The 26,148-nt window shown below is 34.8% G+C and overlaps 1 protein-coding gene across 1 annotated transcript in view; it reads left to right on the top strand.

The window, feature by feature from the left end:
* Positions 1 to 26,148, top strand: part of LOC132704210 (uncharacterized) — a 74,355-nt gene that overhangs the window by 38,891 nt on the left and 9,316 nt on the right. The window contains exons 3-4 of the mRNA XM_060674100.1: positions 5,394 to 5,661; positions 23,096 to 23,343. Coding sequence (XP_060530083.1) covers positions 5,394 to 5,661; positions 23,096 to 23,343 — 516 coding nt within the window. The remainder of the gene's footprint in view (positions 1 to 5,393; positions 5,662 to 23,095; positions 23,344 to 26,148) is intronic.

A 26,148-nucleotide genomic window follows, 5' to 3' on the forward strand; every position in this document is an offset into this window, starting at 1 on the left:
TTTAATATCATTAAGGTTTGAAATTTGGATATTTTAAGAAGAAAGCTTTTAAGGTTTACATCTAAAAGGTCAGCATTATATACATTTACCCAACTTTTATATTTCAGCTTTTCAAAGGAGGATGCTTTGTCTTTGTCACTAAAGAAATATGATGCTGTATGTAACAACACATTGTTCATTAATATCTAAATTTGTAAAAATATTACCCAGATAGCTGCTACATGCTACCAATGCATGTATTCCAAAAATCTATATAAAGAAGAAATATCATTCTTTCTATTATGTTCAATTATCCTTTCCATATTAAGGTGTCCGGCAATAAAGCTTCTCTATCCAACAATGACGGCATCTGTTCTAATTTCCTAAAAATTTTTCCGAAATATCCTAGCCGAGGTCTATAGGCTGATATTACGATAATTTTCTGCTTTCCACAACAACGGATACAAATAACCCTTGCACTGATAAGTCACCAATTTTGTTGGGTTAGATATTTCTAGTTATGAAATCCTCAATTTTATCAACACTGTGTTCATTATGTATATTGATTGTACATTTTAAAGTATGTATTTTTTTTTTTAATATCGATTTTGCCTGGAACGCGCCTAACCGTAAAGCGTTTTTATTAAAGAGAATTTATTTTGCTAGCGACCAAAATGCTTGGCCCTTTTTTGTTTGTATAATCTTTAACCAACAATAGTAGTACAAACTATCTATACTATGTACATAATGCCTAATTTTGTAGTCTGTTAAAGTAAAATTCTATCCTCCTTTCGAGTGTCCTACCTTGACGCCTTTTGCACATCATTTTTACTGTAGGTGTTTCTTTTCTTGAATTGGGTGACGAATGGTTGTCGATTATCTATCTTTTCGATGCTCGACTTGAACCTAATCCTCTAATCCATTATCCTATGGGCGATGTTTTTCAAACATTCGCAGCCGACAGTTTCAAATAGAGACAGTTGCCTGTTACGTAATCCGTCTGTCTTTGACCGAGGCGACACTCCTCCGTCGCCGTATTCTTTGCCGATCGGGTAGATCGACGTGGTGTTGGATTTGACGTCGGAAACATCAATTTCGCTTCACTTGTGTTGTTTGGAGTATACCCTTTTCATCCGGCTTAGCCGGGAATTTTATACTTATCAATTTAAACGTGTAGATGAAAATTGTGGACTGTTTTCAGGCGTGAGCGGAATCGGCGTCTCAGTTCCATTAAAGTGAAAATGATTTTGGAAAAAAACTTTTCATAATAATGTCATGGATAAATTTTGCATTCCCTAGTTCTCATAAAATGCTATTAAAAAAAAAGTGAAAAAAATTGCTGAACGTTACGGTGACAAATTTGAACTCAATTTACGATATTTAGATGCAAGGAGTTATATGTCCCAAACTGCAGACGAAGCCCAAAGCTAAGCGAAGATAACACATCGCTGACACCGCATTAAAAGCCCTATTTATTCGATTGTAATATTGTAAAATACGCTCTTAATTATTCCAACCTTTGTAACGGCCAGTTCGAATAAAACTTTATTTCGCTTTCTGTGTAATAAATGTTTTTAAAAACGCTCTCCCGAATTTTGAACATTTAAGTAAGAAAAGAAATTTATACACAATAAAAAATAGGCATTGTGAACATAGTGTTCTTTTTATTAAACGTTTTACAAAAGTTTTTTTACTATACGTTCATATTGTCCAAGCTTTATTAGAATCTAATTTAAGGTGGATATTTTCTTTTTTTAAAAATTAAAACAGCGAACTTTTTTTAGAATTACACTTTTCGTGTCTTCCTCGAGGACTTTTATGGGACTTTTCTTGATGGGTACCACTTAACTTGCTGTCCTTTCCCACGGTAATTTATAAATGGTGTCATTCATCTCAGCAGTTTTACACCCAAATCTGCACTTACTGTTTATAAAACTTCTGGATTTCTGCGTCGGTTGTTGTTGAATCGAACTTGCTAACTATGCACCATCACCAGTCATCGCGATTGGCGAAACAATCATCGCATTGTCTTCTTGAGAGCTTAACTGATGCTGGAAGAAACAGTTCGATTCAACAACAACCGAAGCAGGAGGAAATCAGAAGTTCTGAAAACAGTAGCCTGTGAAATGTAATAAATAGTTTGTACTACTGTTGTTGGTTAAAGATTATAAAAAAAGCGTTATGCTTTATACCTGTCAAGCACTTTGGTAGCTAGTAAAAATAAATGCTTTACGGTTAGGCGTTTTCCAGACAATATCGATATTAAACAAAATACATACATCAAAATGTACAATCAATGTACACAATTAACAGTATGGATAAAATTGAGGATTTAATAGTTAGAAATATCTAACCCAAAAAAACTACAACAGAAAATTATCGTAATATCAGTCTATAGACCTCCGCTTGGATATTTCGAAATAATTTTGAGTAAATTAGAACAGATTCTGTCATTGTTGCATATAGAAACTTAATTGTCGGGCACTTTAATATGGTAATGATAATTGAAAACAACAGAAAGAATATTTTTATATATAGATTTTTGGAATACATACATTAGTGACATGTAGCAGCTGTCTAGGTAATATTTTTACAAATTTAGATATTAATGAACAATGTGTTGTTATATAGAGAATCATATACCTTCAAAGCATCCTTCGTTGAAAGGCTGAAATATAAAAGTTGGATAAATATATATTGCTGACCTGTTACATGTAAAACTGGAATGCTTTCATCTTAAAACATTTCAATCTCAAAACTTAATGATATTAAAAAGAGAAAAAGCATTCAATTGGATAAACCTTTCCAAAAGAAAGTAGCATGTCATCGTCCAAATTGAAAACAAAGCTATGAAATCAAAAATTTTAGAAAAGAGGGTAGGGTAACCGCCGGATAGTATACTGGCACGCATTTTATTCATTTTTTATTTGAACGACGTAACAACGGGAATAAATAAAAACTAACCAAAACTAACCAAAAATGCACTTAACGAAATAAATTTGTCGCTTAGGTAAAACCAACTAACAAAGTCACCTTGATTTCTGATTATATAGTGTTAAATGCTGAGTTAGTAGAAAATACAACTTTCTTAGAAATTGAGGTAGTGCTTCTGACATAGAAAGGGTTTTTATTATACAAAGTAACCATAAGATCAATAAAAAAATTAAGAATAGGGACATTTGCAGAGGCAGCTTTAGACAATTGCAAATAATGGATTTATGGATTCAAGAATAATAAACCAAAAATATAATGTATAATTATAACATTGGAACCCAGACCATCAGACGATAAATGAGAAATGACCTTATTATAAGTGCATCAGGATAAACAATGATATACCCTGAAGATGAATATTTAATGATATCTGACTGATAAGCAATATCTGTCCAAAAGTCAACCACTTGTTGGAGGTTATACTGTCGACATAATCTTGACTGCTCGAACTCAAATGTCTGGCGTGTAAGGGGGCTCGCGTCAAGGCTCCCTCCCAGCTTGTCGGTGTTGCTCCCTTAGCCGCAACGGACAAGTGTCGTCAATTTCGCTGCTAATCTAGGCGATTAACTATATAATATTTTTAATAACAATAATAATAATATTAATCATAATATTGATAATTATAAATAGCCTCTATGGATATACATAAAGAAAAATATTCCACAGTGGATGTAACGCAGGTGCCGATGTCTAGCACCTAACCACCGATACCACATCCAGCATATAAAGACTATTATTATTATTATTATTATTATTATTATTATTATTATTTTCTATTCGCAATCGTGTTCTCGGCAATTCATTACATTTACAATCCCTGTTCCTCCGACTAAATGGTTTATGTCTCCCTATCCTAGGGCACGGCGGATGATGTGGGCTGTCCAAAAGAGAGTAGTTTTTTGCATTGTCGCAATCGTTACCAGGTATTTTATTGATTGTCTCCGCAAGGTTTTTGTGGATGCTTCCTCTCGCTCCGATAATGACGGGGACAAGCCCCCACATTCTCTGCACCCCTATTTGAAATTCTCTGTATTTTATAATCTTTTCCGATTCCCTCTCTTTTATTGTGGCGTCTGATGGTATAGCAACGTCTACCAATAGGCATTTCTTGTTTTTAAAATAATTAATTATAATATCTGGTATGTTCCCCATCATAGTCCTGTCTGTTTTTACTTGCGTGTCCCATGTTATTGTGATTCCCCTTTGGATTCAACGTTTTTTGGCTTGTGTTTTTACAGCACCAACCTCTATACCGTACTGCTTACAGATGTTGTAATGTAGTGTTGAGCATACTGCATTGTGACGTTCAAGATATTCTTTCCTTGCTAGAACTTTGCAGCCTGTGGTGATGTTCTTAATTGTTTCATCAGATTGTTTACAAAGTCTGCATCTTGCGTCTACTTTTCCTTTGAATATTTTTCTATCAAAGATTATATTTGTTCCTTCCATATTCCTGTTGTCAGCTATCTGAATGTCTGCCTCTTGTCCACACCATCCTTATCGACTTCTCTGGCATACTGTCCGTGCATTTCTTTGTTTTTCCATCTTTGTTCTGTTTTCTGGTTAATTTTCCTCCTGCATCGTTGTCTGAGCCTTTTCGCTTTCTGGGCTGCCGTGGTTCCGTTCATTTCACTTACAGATTTGTTTGTATATTGTTTTGTTAGTTTTTGGCCTTGTTCATCAATCTATATTTTTCTTTTCTCTCCATTTCGTTGTAATTTATTAACGCCACAAACTTATCATCTTTTTTTCTCTTAAGTAGTTTGCTATCCCTATAATTGTCAAGTGGTAAGTATGCTCATTGCTGATCAGTCCTCTTCCTCCGGTTTCTATGACTGTGTATAGTCTATCTACGTCCGCCTTCGGATGATGTAGATTATAGATGGTCAGTAGCTTCCTGGTTTTTCAATCTATACTTGTTATTTAATGTTCTCTCCAGTCTAGAATGCCGTAACTAACTGTATGTGAGGACTGATTCTGCGAGCGCTGTAATAGCCATGAATTTGTTTTTCCCTGTAAGATGGCTCCTTAGGATTTTTCTAACCTTGTGTAATATTCCTTGGATACTTTTTACTATATTTTTATATCTTGCATACCAGTATTTTCCAATATTCCGAGGTATCTGTATATTTGTGTTTCTTCCAGATTTGCAATTTCGTTTTCTATATAAATGTGCATATTTTGAGTTTTTGCTGTTTTTCCTCGTTTTACTGTTATTTTGGCGCACTTATCCAAACCAAATTGCATTATTATTATTATTATTATTATTATTATTATATCTTCTGACGCAGAAAAAGATATCGGACTGTAAATTAACCATAACTAAACCACCCCCACCCAATTTTACCGCCTTCTCTGTCACAAGGAACTGTGGACTATCAAAGGGAAGTGATTGAAGTCTTGCATTTTTACTGTTTTAGGGAAAAGCTACAAATGATGGTTCCACCACGCATGGTAACATTTTCGAGAGAGTTAAATCCGCCAGGAGCAGTGTTAACGGAAAGTCAAAGTTTCTTAAACCCGACGTGAGTGCCGAAGTTACAAACCTAACTTTGACGTCGCCGTCCAACGATATCATATTCAGGACATCCGAAGTTAGTGACAACGCGATGTATAACCAAAAGCTGTCCTCCGAATTGCGTTCCACAATTACAACGCCAAAGGAAAAGTTTCAGACAATTCGTGACGGTAAGAATAACAACTTTAATGTTAATAAAATTTGTTTGTATTTATTTAATGTACTGAAATTAAGGTGAGCTCAAATCTTCATCAATTGAAAAAAGTACCCACGAAAAATACAAAATACTATATAGAATATTATCCTTGCTTTTATTTATTACTATTATTATGTTTATTGACTTTCACAGTGTTAATCTTTTTGTTTTCCCAATACCGCGCGTTCAATTTATCTTAATAATATTTTCATTGGGTGCAACTTTTCTGTTTCGAAATTATGTATATAAGTTAAATAAAAAATTATTATGATTAAAATATGTAACACACTGGCTTTCGAGATACAGGCAAAAATAAGAAATTTTGCGAAGAGCACTGTGACAATTAAAGTAATTCGCTATATTTGATATATTCAAAACAATATTGTTTAATTCTGATAAGTTATTGGTACAATTATCGAGCCATGAGTTCCCTCCAAACAGATGCATAAAAGTATGTCAGAATAAAGAAAATAAAACAAATATTTGGAGGCAGGTATTTCTCGTAACTCAATTCAATCAGTGTTAATAAAGTTATGTAATTATACAGTATTTAAGAAAGATGCAGTTCTGGTTGGTTAATTATATTTGTAATTAACATAAAACTTCTAATTTTTCAAAGAAACATTCACACATTTCTGGAATCACCCTGCGCCGGGTATGAATCGTACTTGCGACGAAGGAGGAATTCAGAAGATTTGTAAATAGCATTAAATTAAATAATATATAAATACGCAACACTGGCAATAAATGTTCCTTGACAAATACACAAGTACACCATAGGGACCGGTGGCAAAATTTTGATCAAAATCATTTTGTTACTCAAGAAAATAGTACCGAATGAAAAGAACTCTTGTGTGTGTTAGATAAAAATATCAAACTGTCAGAAAAAAAAAGTACCGAATATCAATTTTTAGAAAATGATTGTTGAAAATTGATTGAAATATATTAATTTTTTAAATGTATTAATAAAACTCAGATAGATAAAAGTAAACTCGTTTTAGCGTTTCTTCCCTTCGTCATATTTATGACCAAACCTCAAAAGTAATCTTAGAGCCTGGAGGGCCTTCTGTCCCACCACTAAACTAAGATAAATTGACTAAAATTTTCCTCAACGTAATTCACTGCATAACTAATTCAGTGGCGCACAATATTACAAAGGAATTAAGTCACCGTTTGGTTCACCGATTATTCACTTGGCAGATTCTGCATCATTTAATAACTAATTGCAAACTGAATTATACCTATACGTCAAATTTGATAAACGATTTGATATCACGACTTACGGATGTGTCTCCATTAGGTATATTATGTATTGCTGACGTTGCAGTTAGGCGTCTTTAGTTAGACTGAACTATATCCAACTGGCAATGTGTCAGATGACAATGCTGATGTACAGGGCGGCTAATTAAATTGTTTAGACGAAATATGATTGAAACCTGTTTTCATTAGTAGATTATGTGACTCAGAATTTCATGTTTTGGTTATTCTGATTTGTTATAATTTGATTACTGACCAAAGGATAGTTATAACAGACTAATTACTACCTATAACTTTCTCTCATCTCAAACCATTTCGAAAGAGTTCAACTCAAATTAAAGCAAATTGCCGTTTTCATTTTTTTTTCTTTAGAACAAGAACATGAAGTACTAATTACAACATTTTATTATTTTTTATATGAAATATTAAAATTCACAGAAATGCAGGGAGATCTATTTAAAATTTCAATGATTGCAGTTGCCATAATTTTTTTATATTTTTTCTTAGTCTTATGCACCTAAACAAAATTACTTCATCTCATTTAATCGACCCGTAATGCGTTATTGCAAAACCCTGTATTTTTAATATTCTTCTTCTACTTCTTGGAGATCTGTCGATCTGTTAATTCTGAAGCAGCCTCTGCATCTTTTCCTGTGATGTGGATTTCTACCCTTTAGGTGGTCTCCCGGGAGGTCTTGGGCCAGGCGGGTTGTTTTCCAGGACTATTCTGGGAAGTCTGTTCTCGTCCATCCGTTTTACATAGTTGTACCACTGCCTCTTACGTTGTCTTCCTTATCTCACAATATCTTGTATCCCGCACTGCTCTCTGACATCTGTCTTTCTTACTCTGTCTCTTTTTGTTTTCCCCACTATTGTCCTCAGTGTTTTCATCTCTGCTACCCTTAGGATTTGTTTCGTCTTGTTGGTGTCTTCGCGGACTTCCGTGCCGTACGTCATGATGGATCTGATACAAGTCTTGTAGATTCTAATTTTGCTATCCTTGCGCATGTACGGATGGGACCAGATTATATCTCGTAGGCATCCTGATAGTGCAGATGCTTTGTTAATCTGGCTCCTTATGTCTTTAACTGGTTCGTGGGTGCTTGATATATCTATGCCCAGATATCTGAATTGCATCACTTGTTCTATGGGTTTTTCCTCCACCACCAGCTTACATCTGAGCGGATCCTTCTCGATTGAGATACATTTGGTCTTGCTGATAGAAATGTTCATATTGAGTTGGCGGCTTTCTAGGAAGAACTGGAATAGTTGTCCCTGTAGTATTTTTAATAATAATAGTAATTTGCATGACTTAAACTAATTTATAATTTATAAATCGTTACGAACATTGGGTGAAAGTTTTTTTCTGTTACCACTTGTGAGTTATTTTAACGCACCCTTTATATTAATTTAGAAAAAATCTGCGCACGGAAACATAATGAGAAGGAAAGTATTGTTTGTCTATTAAAATTACCTTACCTTACATTAAAGTTCCTAACACATGTTGGTATCGCTTATTATACCGTTGAAGCAGCTTAAGCAAAAAATTAAAAAGTGCCAAATCAGAAATGGAATTGTTTTTGGCAGAACCGGTAGATGTTTACCTAATCCTCGTTTAAACTATCTTTATGCGAAGGATATCATGGAAAGAGAACATATTATTACCACTTGAAATAATTTTGCTTATGAGCTCAATAAGTGTCGTATACCAAATTTGTATGGTATATATATGCACTAGAAGATATCACCGGCATCATTGTCACTGCTCGTATCCTAAGCGCCATTGGTTTATATCGGTCCAGTTTCCCTCCTGCAGTTCTCATCTCTCCATTTCGTTAACGTTATTTATCCACAATTTTTGTGGCCTTCCCAGTTCGTTTTTTGCGAGGGAGTCGAGATCCACACTTTTAGTGCAATTCTTCACTTTAGTTGTTTTTTCTTTTATTATGTATGTAACAATTGCAACATTCATTCTCTCTCTAATATCTTGATTCATATTCTCATTTCTTTTTCTGCGCATTCAAGCGAATTGTATAGGTATATATTTATATATATAGCAGCAGATCGCTATAGTAGTTTTTCTCGATGTTTATAGGGTTTATTCTTATTGCTTAATTTGTGTCTTTCCTTAAGCTGTTTTAGCTGTTATTTTCCAAGCATCTCTAAACCTAAACCCACTTAGCGTTGAGTTTGTACGTTAGGTGTATCATGCTATGTTTTTCTTTTTTTTATTCATTTATTAACTGTTGAATTTGGTTTCTTCCATTCTACAACTTTTGTTATTCGTCTATCTCCCATATATTCTTAGACCTGTTTTTTGCTCCCAACGTTTCTGATGCTGCATCTATCTTCTGCTTGAGGTTTTCGTACATTTTTTTTGCCATGTCAGTTATTTCTTCTTCTAACTTTTGAGCTAAGCGTATTTTGTAAAGAAAGAATTTGTTCCTGAAGCTGTTTTATTGTACTTTTTACGTCTCACAATACCTTGTACCATATTGTTTGTATTCTAGTTCTATTGGTGAACTAGCAAATTGTCTGATCCAAATTCCGCTCTCCTCCACAGTTTCAATGTTTTATTCCTGTATCGTTTTATTATAGTATATATCGACCAATATAAAATTTATTTATTTTTTGTTTTCTGTATCCAAGTATAATCTGTTTAAAGAAGTCATTTATTATTTTAAGTGGTTTTAATGGTGTTCACAGGGCTCTATCCGTTTTTTAATATTATCCTTAACTGTATCGTCTCCACGTCTCCCGACAGTTTTACTGTCAAGGGCTCTTCCTACCTTTCCGTTTAAATCTCCCGAAAACAAGACTTCTTGCTTAGCTTTTACTCTATCTAGTTCGTCAGGGAGCCTGCCATAGAAATATATTTTTGTTGTTGCTTCTAGTCGTCTATGGGTGCAGATTCGAAAAATTCCTATGCTCACCCGTTCCTTTTATTTTTGAACTAAGTATCTCTCATCTACTGCTTCCCAGTTCATTGTGTGTTTCTAGTTTGTTCGTTATAGCTCTGATAATGCCAAATTTAGCCCTTTTTGCTTCTTCTACTCCACTCCAGAATTATATGTATTCATCAGAGTACTGGCTTTCTTGCTCTTTCTTTATTTTGTACGAGTATAGTTCTCGAAAGCCTTAGTCCTCTTTTGTACTGTACTTGAATGGTCATATAGTGTAGTCCATAGCGCTTTTGGATTTTTAGCAGGTGCGTTTTTTACCGCAGAGTAGATAATTAGTCTACCGCTGCAATGCCTTTATTCGAGCTTGGGACCTTCAGTGACAATTTAGTTCACTTGTCCATTATCCCAGTCGGAGTGAGCTAGAAGATAACCAAATAAATTTGGGTAATTTTTTTTCATTGAATTGAAACATATATGCCAATACAGATACAAAATACAAGATGCCCTGAGGCAACAATACAAACAAAAATGAGCTACTCTATCCAGCGACAATGGGTGACAATAATACAATTTTTATTTTACATCGAAATTTGTTCTTGCAAAGCGTGGTTGAAACAACCTCGAACGTCTTTACGTCAGGTTGAAGACACAACGATGTCAAAGGCGAATAGTATTTTAAGGCGTTATAGATATCCTTATTGTGATCGGCCTTGCCACGAACTTCAGGATGTTGATAGTGTTAGTTGTTAATACAAAAAAATAAGGAGATATTAAACTTTTTCTTGGAAGTCCTTTGGTCAGATGAGTGCCGATATACTAGTTGTGGACTCTTTAATCGTAGGAACACTGTATTTTGGACCATATTTTTTGGATGATATTTTTACGCACTTTTGAAATACAGAATTTTCCAATAGAAGCATAGATAACCTGATAGTCAGATGGAATGCGAAATCCTCAGACATACCTCAAAAATAAACTGTAAATCCTACGGAAGGGTTGGAGAATTAAGAAAAACTGTTACAATAACTGTTCACTGTTAGCTGTTACTCCACTCAGTTTAAGACAGTCCTGTAAGTTATGTGTGCAACGAAACGGCAGATTATTTGAACACTTACTCTAATTGTATTGTAAAATTCTGTATTTTTTTCGTTTTTTTGTGCGTTAAAGAACTAAAGAACGATTAAAGGTCAATTTTATTGACTTCTTTCTTGTACACTCAATATTTAAATGTGTTTGAATAGCAATATCAAAGCCTACTGGCCTGAGATCTAATTTTTGTTATTTCCCGGGTATATATTGACCAAATGTAAATGTGTTACACATGGTTGAAAGTTATTTGTAAAAGAGCATTTTGAAAATGTAGATATTCAATATGGCGAAAAACAAAAATTGACTTTGGCCGTATGCAATAAGGAAAATATTGGACATTTTTCTACAGTTTCCAATATTACCATGTACATCATCATACACTGGACACCCTGTATATAAAATACACAAAATGAAAATTTTTAAAACTGCTTGAATGTCGACCTTTAATGCACTCACCGCTCTTTGAGGCTGGTCGAATTTTTCATTTGCGACGAAGCAATTTTCAGAGTAGTGGATTTGCTCGCGTAACGAACAACGGACGCATTGGAACTGTAAAACCACTTCGGCTTTGTTACTAATTAGCAAAATTCTGAATTAAGGCAAACGATTTTTGATTTTTCCTTTGCAATAGCGTACCTAATTAAAACTCTAAAAAATGTAATGTTTTGGATATTGGAATCATTATCAAAATTAATTAAAGCGATAGTTTTTCGTTATAAAAAAGACTGTAACCGAATATTTTTATTTGAACAGCTACAGATAGTGAGTTATGATGTTCAATTTTTAAAGAAATATGGAGAATATTACATATCAAAATATAGAAAAGTAAGTTTTTTTAGACGAAACGAAATGAAATCTAAGCAAGACGACTTTAAAAAATATATCTGCAGTAAAGGCGGATGCGACATGATAAAACGATTCATTATTTTGCATGCTGGTTGTTCAACCGGATGTTTTTCAGGTGCATGTTTAATTGTTTCTACTACTAACTACAACGATAGTATGGACTGTGTTTGGATGTTCATTAAATGTATTAAACAACGCAGCGTGCCATTCGAAAATTTTAAATAAGCAATCTACTTCGTCTTGGCAGAAAATAGTATATTATGCAAGGTCCTAAATCCGAGCAAGTTCAAATAATTGGCAAGATGCGTTAAATCATATTACGAACGAGTACTTGAACAAATCCGTGGAACATAAGGACAGAAAAAATATTTGATATTGATTATTCTATTGAATCGATGGCTGTTTCCTGGAGACTGACTGACAAATTCTCACTTTTTTATTCCTTGAAATAATTATCCGGATTTAGTTCCAGTGATTTTAGATATTTGGTAAAATAAATTGAATTGTTTTGATGTTGTTACTAAGATAAAATTCAGTTTAATAGTAACTAAGTTACTGAAACATTCGGTAAAATTTGGTTTTCTTTTGCAACTTTTTAACACCTACTGTAACATAGTAATAGTAAAAATATTGTTTTGTGACTGTCACATATCACACTGAATTTAAATTTTATAATCATAGAGAGCAAAGTGATTGCTTCAATATTTGGCATAAAGTTAAACAAAGGAATCCAGAAGATTTTTAAATAGTACTACAGTAGTCTATGGAAGTTTTTGTTTGTTATGCATTTTATTAAAGGACCTAAAGCCAAAGAAATTATTTGCTTAATTAAATTCTCTATACAGTTTTTCAGACTATGCAGAGGTATAAGAGAATTGCGATATCGTTATAAAGTTACGATTACTCTTTATAATCGGTATTTGTAACAATATGATATAAAGTTCCACATGCGGCTTGGAATTTACATTTTAAAATTTATTATGAAATACAGAAAAATATATGCGGATTTCATCAGATTCAGCATATCATATACATATGGGACACTTCTTCCATTAAAGAAGTGGCCATTAGGTTTGATTATGTAGTGAACATTTAAATGTTGACAACGCTTCTTTGATCAAACGTAATGGCCTCACTGCTCGAGGAAACTACCTACCTGGCAACCTTTTTCTCTTCTTTCACGTTTCCTTTGTTTACGTTACCTATAATTAATTATTGAATCTATTGAGCCGGGCCGAAGATATTCGCTGGTCATTTACTCTCAAAGAGCTCTATTATTTATCAATCAGTTTGTTGACTCGATAATACAAATATTTCACTATCGGCAATCGTACGGGCACAAGCACCCGATAACGAGACTAACAAAGCCCTTAGGAATACACGTTAAATCGAACTCGCACTTAAATTGGAAACTTGTTATTCTTCTCTCGAATAAACTCTCAGTTCTCAATAAATCTAAGAAAAATAAGGTTATTGGCGTTAGCAAGGTTTCGGAAAATTGATAATTGATTAAAATTTATACAAAATCTAACAAGAAAATACAATAGTGTCAAGAAAACGTGCAGGTATTTGGATTTAATTGCAATCATTGGGGATTTCGTATTTCCAAGGCCATCAAGGTCGAGGTTTTTGTAGAAAATGCTTTAAATTTTACATGAGAAATCAGATGATTCAGTTGTGGCCTAATTACCACTATATGAGAAAGAGAGAAATCATTTTGTTCATTTTGTTTGTTGTCATTGTTCCACTGTCAAAGGTACCGACAGGCAGACGGACAGGTAGTTGGCACAGTTTTTTCTTGAAAATTGCTAGTGTTCCTGAATTTGTTGCAAAAAAAAATCATTGTAAACGATTCAAGTCACAAAACTGGAAGTTTCTAATATAGAGAAAAATGTCGATATGATGACATTTAAATATGATATCATATCAGGGCTTATAGTATATTATGAATTTGCGAGTGCTTAATAATCGAATAACAGAAAAATTTTGTCAAACGTATTTTGCACGTAGAATATGCTGTTATCTGTTATATACATTTATCGTATGACTGACTGCACATGATATAAAATACGTAAATGTGTATAAAAGCAAATTCCAATTTTTTCCGTATCAAAACATACATTTAGTCTAGATACATAGTGAATCGAAGGGTCGAAATTTCACACACTTATAGTGTTTTTGTTGCAGGGCGATAAGCACAAGCGGAATTCGTTACTTGTATCAACGTTTGCCAATAAAATAAGTACGTAGAAAATAACCGGCCGTTTATTATACAGAAGTTACAACACACATTTTTACATTAAAATTACAAATTACAGCTAAATCACTGCAAGCTTAGTTTACCACATAAATATAAGTGTTTATTACTAGCCAGACCTTTTGTAAGTAAGTCGGCTACCAACTCATTAGTTGACATGTATAGAAAAGTAACACTACCATCCCTAACTTTTTCTCGTGAGAAATGGTATTTCACATGTATATGTTTTGTACGCTTGTGAAATATTTGATTTTGGGCTAATTTTATGGCACTTTGATTGTCATTATATACTCTACATGCCTGTGATACATTTAAAAATTGACACTCACTATTAGTAGTGAAGAACTCATGAATCAAAGATTTTAAATACAATGCCTCTTTTGTAGCTTCACACATACCTATATATTCTGCCTCTGTTAAGCTGAGTGCTAAAGTCTTTTGTTTCCTGCTCTCCCACGATATTGGGTCACTGGTTAAACAAAATACATAACCATAGTATGACTTGACAAAAAAAAATCGTCAACATACAAAGCCACGATGACAATGGAGTTATCTGTACCTTTAAAATACAAACAGGGTTCAATCTCAGACTGCACAAAGTTTAATTTTTGCAAAACTCTACTGGCTTTTTCGTATCACAAACGAGATGATTGCTTGAGTCCATAAATAGCTTTTTTTAACAAGCAAACTTTATTTTTTAAGCCAGGCTCCTCGAAGCCATCAGGTTGACAAATATATATTGTTTCATTCAGGTCACCATTAAGGAATGCAGTTTCAACGTCAAGATGATCAACTTCAAGATTCAATTCAGCTGCCATTGCAAACAAAAGTCTCAAACTAGAAAAACGGACAACAGGGGAAAAATTTTCAGTATAATCAACTCCATATTTTTGAGTGAACCCCGAGCTCTATATGTTGCAATTTGGCCGCTCTGATATCTTTTGACTTTAAACACCCACTTATTTCTAACAATATTGGTGTTAGCAGGCCTGTCAACTAATTCCCAAGTATTATTCTGTCTAAAAGCATTAAGCTCCCTTTGGGTAGCTAGAATCCATTGATCTTTATTTGGTACAGACAATGCTCAGGAAACAGTCTCTGGCTGTGACTCTACATTTAAAGATAACATAGCAAAATCAATATCTGAATCAGATGAGTCGGTCAAAACATATTCGTTAAATAACGTCGGCTTACGAGAGATTCTTTTTGGGTACCTTCGGTCCTCAGTAACATTCAAATCACTATCAGGAACCTGTTGCACATCACTCATTCGCCCTTCCATAGCACCTGTTCGTCCAATCACAGCAACTATCCCATCCTCAGACGGTACACCATTTTCCTCCAATTTTTCTGGGGAACTTGCTGAAGAACTGTCTTCTTTCTCAACTAGAGTTCTCTCTGCATCTTCAAAAGGTTCGCTCTCTGAAACATCACTTGCCGCATCATTAGTCTGCCGAAGAGGTTCTACATTACCATTTTTGTGGTCCATTCCAACTTCTGCACCCTCCAGTGGCATGGTAATAACGCCGATGTTCTGAGAACTTGCTTGATGTTCTAAACTCACAGTTTTCTGTTCCAAAAATATCACATCTCTTGCAATTCGAAGTTTGTGAGTAATGGAGTCAATTAATCTATATCCTGCAGTTACATCAGAATAGCCAACAAATATATATTCCTTGCTTTTCTGTTCTAGTTTCCCTCGTTTTCCATCAGGGACACGAACAAAAGCTGTAAAGCCAAACACTCTAAGGTGACCAAGATCAACCTTCTTGCCTGTCCATCTTTCCTCTGGAGTTTCTCCCTTGATCGTTTTAGTTGGTGATCTATTTATAAGATAGACAGCCGTGTTCGCCGCCTCCGCCCACATCTGGCTTGGACAATTTGTATCAAACATCATTGAGCGCACCTTATCCATTATTGTGCGGTTGTAACGTTCGACTACACCATTTTGTTCCGGTGTATAAGGAACCGTCAGCTCATGTTTTATACCTCTTTCTTTTCAAAACTTGTCCAAATTCTGATTGCAGTATTCACCACCATTATCAGTTCGTAATATTTTTATTTTTCTTTCTGTTCCATTTTCGACCCGAACACAAAACTCTTTAAAGCAATCTGCAACTTCATCTTTACTTTTGAGAAAATAACAGAAAACTTTTCTTGTGTTATCGTCAATTAGTGTAAAAATATATCTAGCGCCACTCCAGGACTTTATTTCTATAGGTCCCATTACATCTGAGTGGATTAAGTCTAATTTATTCGCAGCCACCCCATTACTTTTTATTTTTGGGGAACGGTTTCTTCGAATGCTTACCTTTAATGCAACTTTCACACAAGGATGGAGGTTGAGTATCACAATAGCTAATTCCTGAGGCCAAACCTTCTTTTAACAACTTCATGCTAAAATGATTAAGATGACCTAACCTTTTGTGCCACAGCATTTTCGATTCTATGACTTCTGCAGTATTTGCATAGATGTCACTTTCTGGTATTGTATCAAGTCTGACAAACCATTCACATTACTTGCTGTTGCTATCAACTCTTCCCTGTTGGTGAATTCTTTGCAATTAAATATTCGGTAACCCTGCTAATCAAAAGATACACTAAAACCCTTTGAAATTAGTGAATTAACACTTAATAAATTCACAGCCAGGTTAGGAACATATTTTATATCTGAAATGCGTCTTTCGCTGCTATTTTGGCTGCAACTTGACAACTGCATCTCCCGTTCCGGCAACAGACAACCTAGCATTGTCAGAAACTATAATTTCCTGTCCTTTATTTTTGTCAGACAGAACAGGTAACAATGCACTATTACCAGTCATATGAGAAGTAGCTCTACTATCAATATCCCATACATTTGGTAAAATATGTCTTTCACTCATGTTAAAAGCCGCAAACAAAGCTTTGTTGCTATTCATGTTTTTAACTTTTGCATGAGGAAAGTTATTTTGATGGTTATATTGTTTCTGGGTACACTGATTTTTATAGTGCCCCTTAGAGCGACATCTCCAGCACCAAGGAGTCCTTTTACCTGTTTTTGATATCAGTGCTGTGTCTCCATTTGAGCATTTGCCATTCTGTATCTTGCAGGAGCTTGGTCTTTACAAAATCTGAGGTTATGTCAGTTCCAGAACTTTCAAGTGCCATCACCATCGGGTCATAATCTTCAGTGAGCCCTTCAAGCATAACAACACCTAAAAACTCATCATCAATAGGTCTACCCATCGAATTAAGTTGTTGCGAGAGAGACATAATTTCATTAACATAATCCTCCATTGTATCATAATTACTCAACTTAATGGAACACAAATTCCTCAAAAGGCGCAGACGTCGATGAAGTCCCTTGTCTTCAAAGACTTTTTCAAGAGCCTTCCAAGCTTCTATCGATGTTTTCACCTGCATCACGTGTGGGTACGTTGACTTGTCCAAGGAAAGAATTATTTTGGATAACGCTTTTTCTTCCTTACGTGCTGCCTCCCAGCGTGCTGCAACCGCTGTTAGAGTTTCGTCAGTAGTAGCGAAAGTAACCACCTGCCCCATCACTTCGCAAAGACCATCATGTTTCAACAGAGCAGTGATTTTAATTTTTCGATCGCAGAAAATGCGGAACCTACATCGGCAGCCATTTTGAATAAACGACACAAAGAACGACAAAAAAAAATTCGGAAACGCAATAGTTCAAAGCCCTGGGCCCATAACCTGTTGCAGGGCGATAAGCACAAGCGGAATTCGTTACTTGTATCAACGTTTGCCAATAAAATAAGTACGTAGAAAATAACCGGCCGTTTATTATACAGAAGTTACAACACACATTTTTACATGACGCGCACACGACTGTCAAGTACAGAGAGCAAGTGAAACCAATACCTACGGTACTGAGAGGCAAAGATAAAGAGACGTAAACGCAATATGTATTGCATATTACTTATACAAATAAATGTACCTAACACGCAAAGTATTGTATTCCAACAGTTTTTTCTGATGAGGAATTCTAAAAATATAGAGTAAAACACAAAACATTTGTAAAAACTTCTCAAATAACGGCTGTGTATGTTCGGATTTGTACTTATCATTGTGAGAATGGTGTGGTTTCCCGACGAAGGACAAAATAATGCTGTGCAGGGGATTATTTCGCTCGCATTATAAATTCGTTATAGCTTGGAACAGGATTTACCCCGTAAACATGTTAATGAATATTTCGCTACGCATAACCATCAAAACTTTAGAACGCGGCAGAGCATTTTCATCTCCCACTTTCTCTCTCTCTCTCTATGAAATGTTTTCTAGTAATTTCAGACCATACAAGCCGAATTTACTAATCCGTTCCAGAATAGACTCAAAAAGCCGGAAAGCACTCCTAAACTAAAACAAATAATAATTATGATTTACATATGTATCGGGTGGGAGCAAGTTCACAGTAACATGCAGAAAGAATCATGGTCCTTACGATGCTTTCTTTGGAAGGAGCTTTTGAAGCTAACTAAGCCTAAAAAATTAACATTTATACCGGTGTTGCAATTTAAACGGTACACAGTAGAGTTTCTAATTGTTGAAATTTTTCCGTTTGAAGATGTTCTAAAATCGAAGGGTATGTCGCAGACGAATACTGGTGTACAGGCATTAAGGTATTGTCAAAATAATTGTAAGGAATTCCAAGAAATTCTAAGTAATTACAAATAATTAAAGGAATTAAGGTGTATACTCGTCCTTCTGCGGTCTGTTCCTTGTCTAAAACCTTATTATTCATTCTAGTTTTCCTTTTTTCACATTCGATTAGATCTTCTAGGCCATTCCCATCACAGGTTAATGTCACGAAGGTTCACCAAGCACCTTATTACTGAAATACTTTATTGATAGTTTTGGCAAGTTTCCCACGAATCCGAGATACTTCGGACATTTCTGGGAAATCAGCGTACGGGTTTGGGAGCTATAATAATAATAATATTTATTTTCGCAAAGAAAACTACAAAATTCTTTAGGAATAGTTAAAATATATAATAGGTACAATGGGCATATAAAAAAAATACCCAATCAAATTCATCTAAATAGACAAGGTTTTAAACTTTTCTCTTTTTAATAGCAGAGCAGATTAAAAATACGAACCCCCAAATAATCAGGTGACCTCCAAGTGGTATAACACGCTTATACCACCGCTTTCTCTTGTATGCTTAGAATGTACATCACCGACTAAATTAAAATTTGAAAAATTTTTAAAGACATACCATGACATTTCAAAAATAAAAAGATTCTTCAGTGTACGAATTCTGTACTGGGCAAATAAAGCCGTACGAGATGTAAACTTGGAAATCTGTGCAATATACATTTCTGAGCCAAAAAAACTTTATCAGCATTTACAGATGCTCCCCACAAACTAATCCCATAACGTAATCGGGATTCCACCTTCGCATAATATAAATTGAGCAACTGTTGCCTAGTTAAAATCTCACTAAGATTTATAAAAGTATAGTTTACATATTTAGAGTTGAAATAATAGTATCACAGATTTCCAGTTTAATTCATCCAAGCTCGATCCTGGAAAACTCACGGTATCCCCACTTGCGATAGTATCATTGGCTAAGCAGACATTAAACTTATCACGTTCTTTCTGATAGTTATGTAATGTTATAGTTTGGGTTTTGCTTGCCTTGAAATACAGATTAATTTTTCCAAATCATGCCACCAATCTATCGAATACCTTAGAGCATTTCTCTGAGAAGGCATCGTGATTGACATACGACAACACCAGGTAAAATTTTCAATATTCGATTAATATATAACATGAAGAGTAGAGTAAAGTAGAATTTTCACTTTCCATTCTCTTACCTTTATAAAACTTAAGGGATACAAACTGAGAACGATTTTCTAAAAACTACTGACCCAGAAGAGAGGCTTACCCCTTATACCCGAAGCGTGCAGAGCTTCCCCGAGTTGAGTAAAATTAAAACCGTCAAACGCACAACTTGGCTCGCAAAAAATTCCAACGGGACATACACCATCCTCGATAAAAGATATTAAATCTACGAAAATACGAATCAGCAGCAGTTTTAGTGCTTCTATTTTTTATTTATCTATAAAAACATGACATTTATTTCCAAAATACATTAATCTGTCTAAGAAAGCATACCACTTTAGCAAAACTATTTGAGATTGTTACCCGACGAAAGTTCTCCATCATTCACATCCCTAACAACACTCAGACCAATAGTTTTGAGAGCATTTATAATATAGTTATTAAATACCTAAATATTAGGGTTATTTTAGAGTTTATTATTCTGCTTATTAATTAAATTAAAATTCTCAACACTGAATCGACAATCATTAGACAACTCCGAAATCACCCTGCAAACAGCACCAGATGCCTTAATTTCATTATTAATCCATTTTTTTTTATGACGCACTAATGTACAATCTTTTTTCCGGAAAATGTAAAGTAAAATAGTAAAAAAAAACAATAAAAATTATTAAAAGCACTATCCAGGACGGTCTCGGAATAAACATGAAACCAATCCTCCAGACGAACCGATTGGTCACCGGAATCACTGAAGTTTCTAGCAATTCAGGATGTTTATTCGACTTGATGACGTCATTTCGAAATACTTCAAGATCCATGAAAACTGATCTGTGATCAGAGACATAATGGTCAAACACACCGCATAAAGCAAAAATGTACTCTAGAACTAACGGTAGTAGAAAAAGTATATTATGCAATACGTTTGGTAAACATTTTAAGTCCAATGCCGTAAACCACACTTCTCGCATAACAATAGAGTTGTTAATAACTTTTCAGCAATGAGTACATATAATAAAATACCAATATTTTCAATAGTCATGTGATTTGAGCAATTCCTTCTTCTGCATAGGGGCAATATAAAGAAACATTGTTTAGATTCGTTTATTTAGAAATTTAAATAAAATTATTAAAAAGCTTTTCAAAATATAAAATTAATATTATTAGTTTCTTGGAAACATCGAACCGAAAACTGAAATGAAAAAAAATATATTTTTGTTGTGCCTTATTTTAAAGTCTCAAGATTAAAAATTTCTTCTAAAAAAGTTCTATGAATTTTATTTTTACTTTATTTCTTCCAAATGATTTTGAAATACGCAAAAATTCTTGTAAATTTTGTAAAGATACAATACAATGATAAAAACTCAGTTGGCCTGGATGCTAAGTTGACGTTCGAACAAACACGCCATCTTACTAAAAAGGAAAATATAAGATTTGACAAGCTCATGTCTACAGTTTTCATCGGTTTGTGAATAAATGGTTCGAGGTGCCGCAACTGCAAAGAAAGTTAGGTATCTAACCATCAAAACGTTTGGTGCGGGAGAAAAATGATAAAACTGTCAGAACTGTAGATTGATCAAAATCTACGGTTAGTGGTTAATGGTCACTTGGTGATGTCCCTAATGCTCTATTTATGGTGCCATTTAACCCGAATTGAATGTTGTGTACATTATCATCCCCCCTATCGTTTTCTCAATCCGCAGTCATGGTGGAAAGGGAGTCTAAGATAGTACGAGTGTACCTTTCCAATTGACTATTTCGTCCTACAGACCTACAGCAATCAGGTAGTGAGTAATGCCTTTTATATATTTCTTCAATGAGTTTATAAATGTTTTGCTGGAGGGCTATAAATTATTGAAATACGATAAAATTTATATGTTTGGGCATTAACTTTTAACATGACTTATTTGTCCACACATAAAATATTTGTAAAGGACAATATTCTTAATAGTTTTGAACCGTAGAGGTTGGCCCTCTATTCTGAAATATAGAAAGATTTATGACTTGATTTATAACATAATTTACATATACAAACTAATTTTTTTTTCTTGAAACGTGAGCGCTGAGTAAATTTTGTGGTTCATGGTACATGGCGGCTTGGTTTGCCGACATGTTTGTTTATTTGGAGGTAGTTTAGTATAACAGAAAAAACCTCCACAGCGTTAGGTCATTCCACAATATAAATACGAGGACTAAATTCACTTACTGTTGTTATTGATGCTTCCTAAAGTAACATGATTTTTTTTTAACAATTATCAATGCCCTCAGGCAAGGTCTGCGTCAAACAATACATTGACTGACTACTTTCCTGCTTACTAGGCAACCTTATAGAAAGAGGAGGAATTGAGCTCCTCTCAGGTTCAGGTTCCGCCGTAAATGATCGAACAAGTTCGATTGTATTGTCCGCTGGATGGTGTCTTCTGGAGCATTCCGGATATTCCCTCCGGATTCGCATTTCACTTTCTCTTTCGCGTGAAAAACTGCGGCTACGAGTTTCGGCAACTTTTCGATGGCATCGTAAATATAGTCGTCATGGATACATGGCGAAAACACTAAAATCGGCAAACACTGGATTTACTAATCCCACTTCTGATGTATAGAATTTATTTAGGGTCCGGACAAATAGAAAAATGGAACTAACTCCTTATTTATTTATAAAAGTAAAATATCATGAACACGACAATCGGTATCGAATATCGATCGATCAGTACTCTCGGGAAACTTGCACATCACATCTCTCTGGCCATCGTCCCGTTTCTCTGTAGTACCCTTTTCATCGGTTCTCGAAACAAGGGTCCCACTATTTATTTGGTCGTGCTGACAGAACGATTAATGAAACGGTGCTCGTGGAATTGCCGAGTTCACAACACTGCACATGTCATTTTTTTAGTTGAAATATGTTTTTATTTAAATTGACTCAGAAAAAATGACATTAAAATTTTTGAACCCCCCATTAACTAACTAAAACTATTAGAGCTAGAATACATAAATTAAAATATACAGGGAGTTTCATTTAAATTAAGATAGTTGATCCCACTTGAGGTAAAACCGGAATTGTTATTCAATTTTTTATATGTCAAAATGTAGTCATATTTTGTTTATATAACATTTCTAAATTTCAGATTTATTATTTTTTTTTGACAGATTTAAAGCTTAGCTAGTACTTTCATTGACACCCGGTCTGTCTTAAAAAAAAAATTACGATCTTAAAAAGTTTTTTTGCAGACATCTTATCTTACGTTTTTTGACTCAGCTAGATAATTTTCAGGACTCGCTGCATCGGTCCACTCCGGAACAACGCCTCATAATTCTTCGACGCCGTTTGGGCCGCGTCCCGTAAAAATGACGCCATCTTCGTCCACTCCCGGCGCGAACGTCGACACAAACTCCGGATACGCGACGGGAAGCAGCGGCGACCTTCAAACTTCTCCTGGAAGTTATAAAACTAGCGTCTCAGCAGCTATTACTTCATTCAATAGCGGGAAAATGCTCCATCATAACGAGAGCGCGAACAAAGTGAGTAGACGTTTTCATAAATTACGAGCGTCCTTTTTGAACCTCTCTAGTTTACGGATGCTATTTTGCAAGACAAATAATTTACGTCCGGAATTGTTGCAACGGCGAGCGTACCGCCATATTTTTGACGTAAACTTGATTTGATTCGCTTACTTTACTTGAGACGCTCATGCAATATAAATGTCTTGGATGATTATATATACCCAGAATGATGCGCAGAAGGCGAGCAGGAAAACTTCCGCTACATTTACCCATCTCATTTGTAACGGTAATCGCCCATCTAATAATTCTTTCTGGAACAAATAAATAAACAACCATTGAAAAGTGTGATTATGATTATTGCATCACTGACATCTGACATTTGCGCATTTATAGTTTCCAACTGGGTTTCTGGTAACTTTTAGTTTTATAGCGGTTACGAAGATTTTTATAAATACCTTTCTGATTACTTATAATGGGTGTTTTCTTTTCGATGTATAGAACTTTAAGTTGGCATTACTGTTCAGGATGGCGACCGATTTAATAGCTGTCAAGTGATTTATTCTCAGTTTGGTTTTGCAATTCATTATAAATAGACTAACGCCTGAACAACGCTTGCAAATAGTGCAATTTTATTTCGAAAATGATGGGTCTGTGCGGAATAGGTATCACGCACTACGTCCATTTTATCGTCGACAAAATCGTCCATCAGAGCAGTTAATTCGATTAACCATGGAACGTTTTCGCACCACGTTTACTCTTATTGATAACTCGCATCCCCAGAGATGCCGTACGGTGCGTACAGAAGAAGCTATTGCTGCTGTAGAGCGTAGCATTGGGGAAGACTCGAATGAGTCCATCCGCCATCCAGCACAGGAATTGGATCTGTGTCCATCCACTTTATGGAAGGATCTTGGTTTACGCGTCTACAAAATCCAACTCGTGCAAGAATTGAAGCCAAACGATCATCAAATAAGGCGTAGATTCGTCGAATGGGCCCAAAACGAGATTGCCGTTGTTCCCGATTTTCATAAGCGAATTTTGTTTAGCGATGTATGTGTATGTCGAAACACCGTTACATCCAGAAAAACTGACTGTTTGGTGCGCTTTATGGGCTGGTGGAATCACTGGTCCGTACTTCTTCAAAAACGATGATGGCCAGAACATTACAGTCAATGGTGATCGGTATAGAGCTATAACTACTAACTCTTGGATGAATTGAATAGCCATGATGTCCAGGAGATGTGGTTTCAACAAGACGGCGCAACATGTCATATAGCTCGTGCCACAATCGATTTATTGAAAGACACCTTTGGTGACCGCCTAATTTCACGTTTTGGACCTGTGAATTGGCCTCCAAGATCTAGTGATTTAACACCGCTAGACTACTTTCTGTGGGGCTATGTAAAGTCATTGGTCTATGCGGATAAGCCACAAACGCTTGACCATTTGGAAGACAACATTCGCCGTGTTATTGCCGATATACGGCCACAAATGTTGGAAAAAGTAATCGAAAATTGGACGTCTAGATTGGACTACATCCGCTCCAGCCGTGGCGGTCATATGCCAGAAATCATATTTAAAATTTAAGATTATCTTTCGGATAAATAAAATTCATGTCAATCGAATAATCCATCGTTGTTTTATTGCAACTTAAAGTTCTATACATCGAAAAAAACACCCCTTACAAGGATTGCAAGAGCAATAGTCATGAAAGTACACCGTGTGCCAAATAGGACGATCCACCATACTATCATAGAAGATACGAAGAAAACTTTCGTACAAAAGTTTTTTGGACTCTCCTGAAGACTTAAAATATTATAATTTTGTTGAAACAGAGTGTCCCAAAAGTGTGCCCCCGACATCAACTTTATTTTATTATTTAAATTATTTTAAATGAAACACCATATATATTTCGAGATTGTGATGTCATAGCTAACGACATTTTTAAATGTTTTGATATTTCTATGTTGTTTTGATGCCAGATGGAACTACCATTTTAACAGGAACATTTTTCACTAAACTTTATGGACCGAATTAACGAACCCTTTTAATTAACTTTTTTTCAAATTTGTTTAAGCTATATAATTAGCTATTAACTATTAAATGTTTCTTTAAATATGAATTCTGAAGTTTTATTAAATTTGTATTATATCTTTATTATTATTATTATATCATGTATTCGCTATTTAAAAAATGCCTAATATTGCCAACAAGTGACCTAATGTGAACAGCTTTAAATTCAACAAGAATTTATGTTATGTTAAACCTCGAATATCTCAAAAAAATAAATAATATTTTAATATAAGATAAATTACAAATTTCCCTTATTTTTTGTCCTGGAATTGATATCTGAATAAAAATATAGGGTGCTCCATTTGAAAATCTTGAGATTTCGTTAACTGAATTTGCCGAAACGGCACCACCTATTTGGGACACCCTGTATAAGCAGAGGCGCATTTGTCAAACTGATTAAGTAGTGCATTATCTTCTTAGTCTGTGGTTACATTTTCGTTGCAATACCTGGATGAGTAGCGTCATAACACAATTTTATATGGGGCAATCAGAATATGAAAAAAAAAAAACACATAACTTCAATTTCTGCCTAAGTTATGCAAAATTCGAATAGGAATTTACTAAGAAAGTGACCTCTATTTTACCATTACCATTTGAAATAACAAAAATGATGTCAAGGAATCACTTTTGGGACACTCTGTATCAACTAAATTATAATATTTTAAATCTTCAGTAAAGTCCAAGAAACTTTTGTGCGAAACTTTTTTTCGTATCTCCTATGGGTTTCCAGATCGTATAGTGAATCGTTTT

Source organism: Cylas formicarius, unplaced genomic scaffold (genome assembly GCF_029955315.1).
Source record: "Cylas formicarius isolate icCylForm1 unplaced genomic scaffold, icCylForm1.1 PGA_scaffold_6__28_contigs__length_40554024, whole genome shotgun sequence".
NCBI lineage: Eukaryota > Metazoa > Arthropoda > Insecta > Coleoptera > Brentidae > Cylas > Cylas formicarius.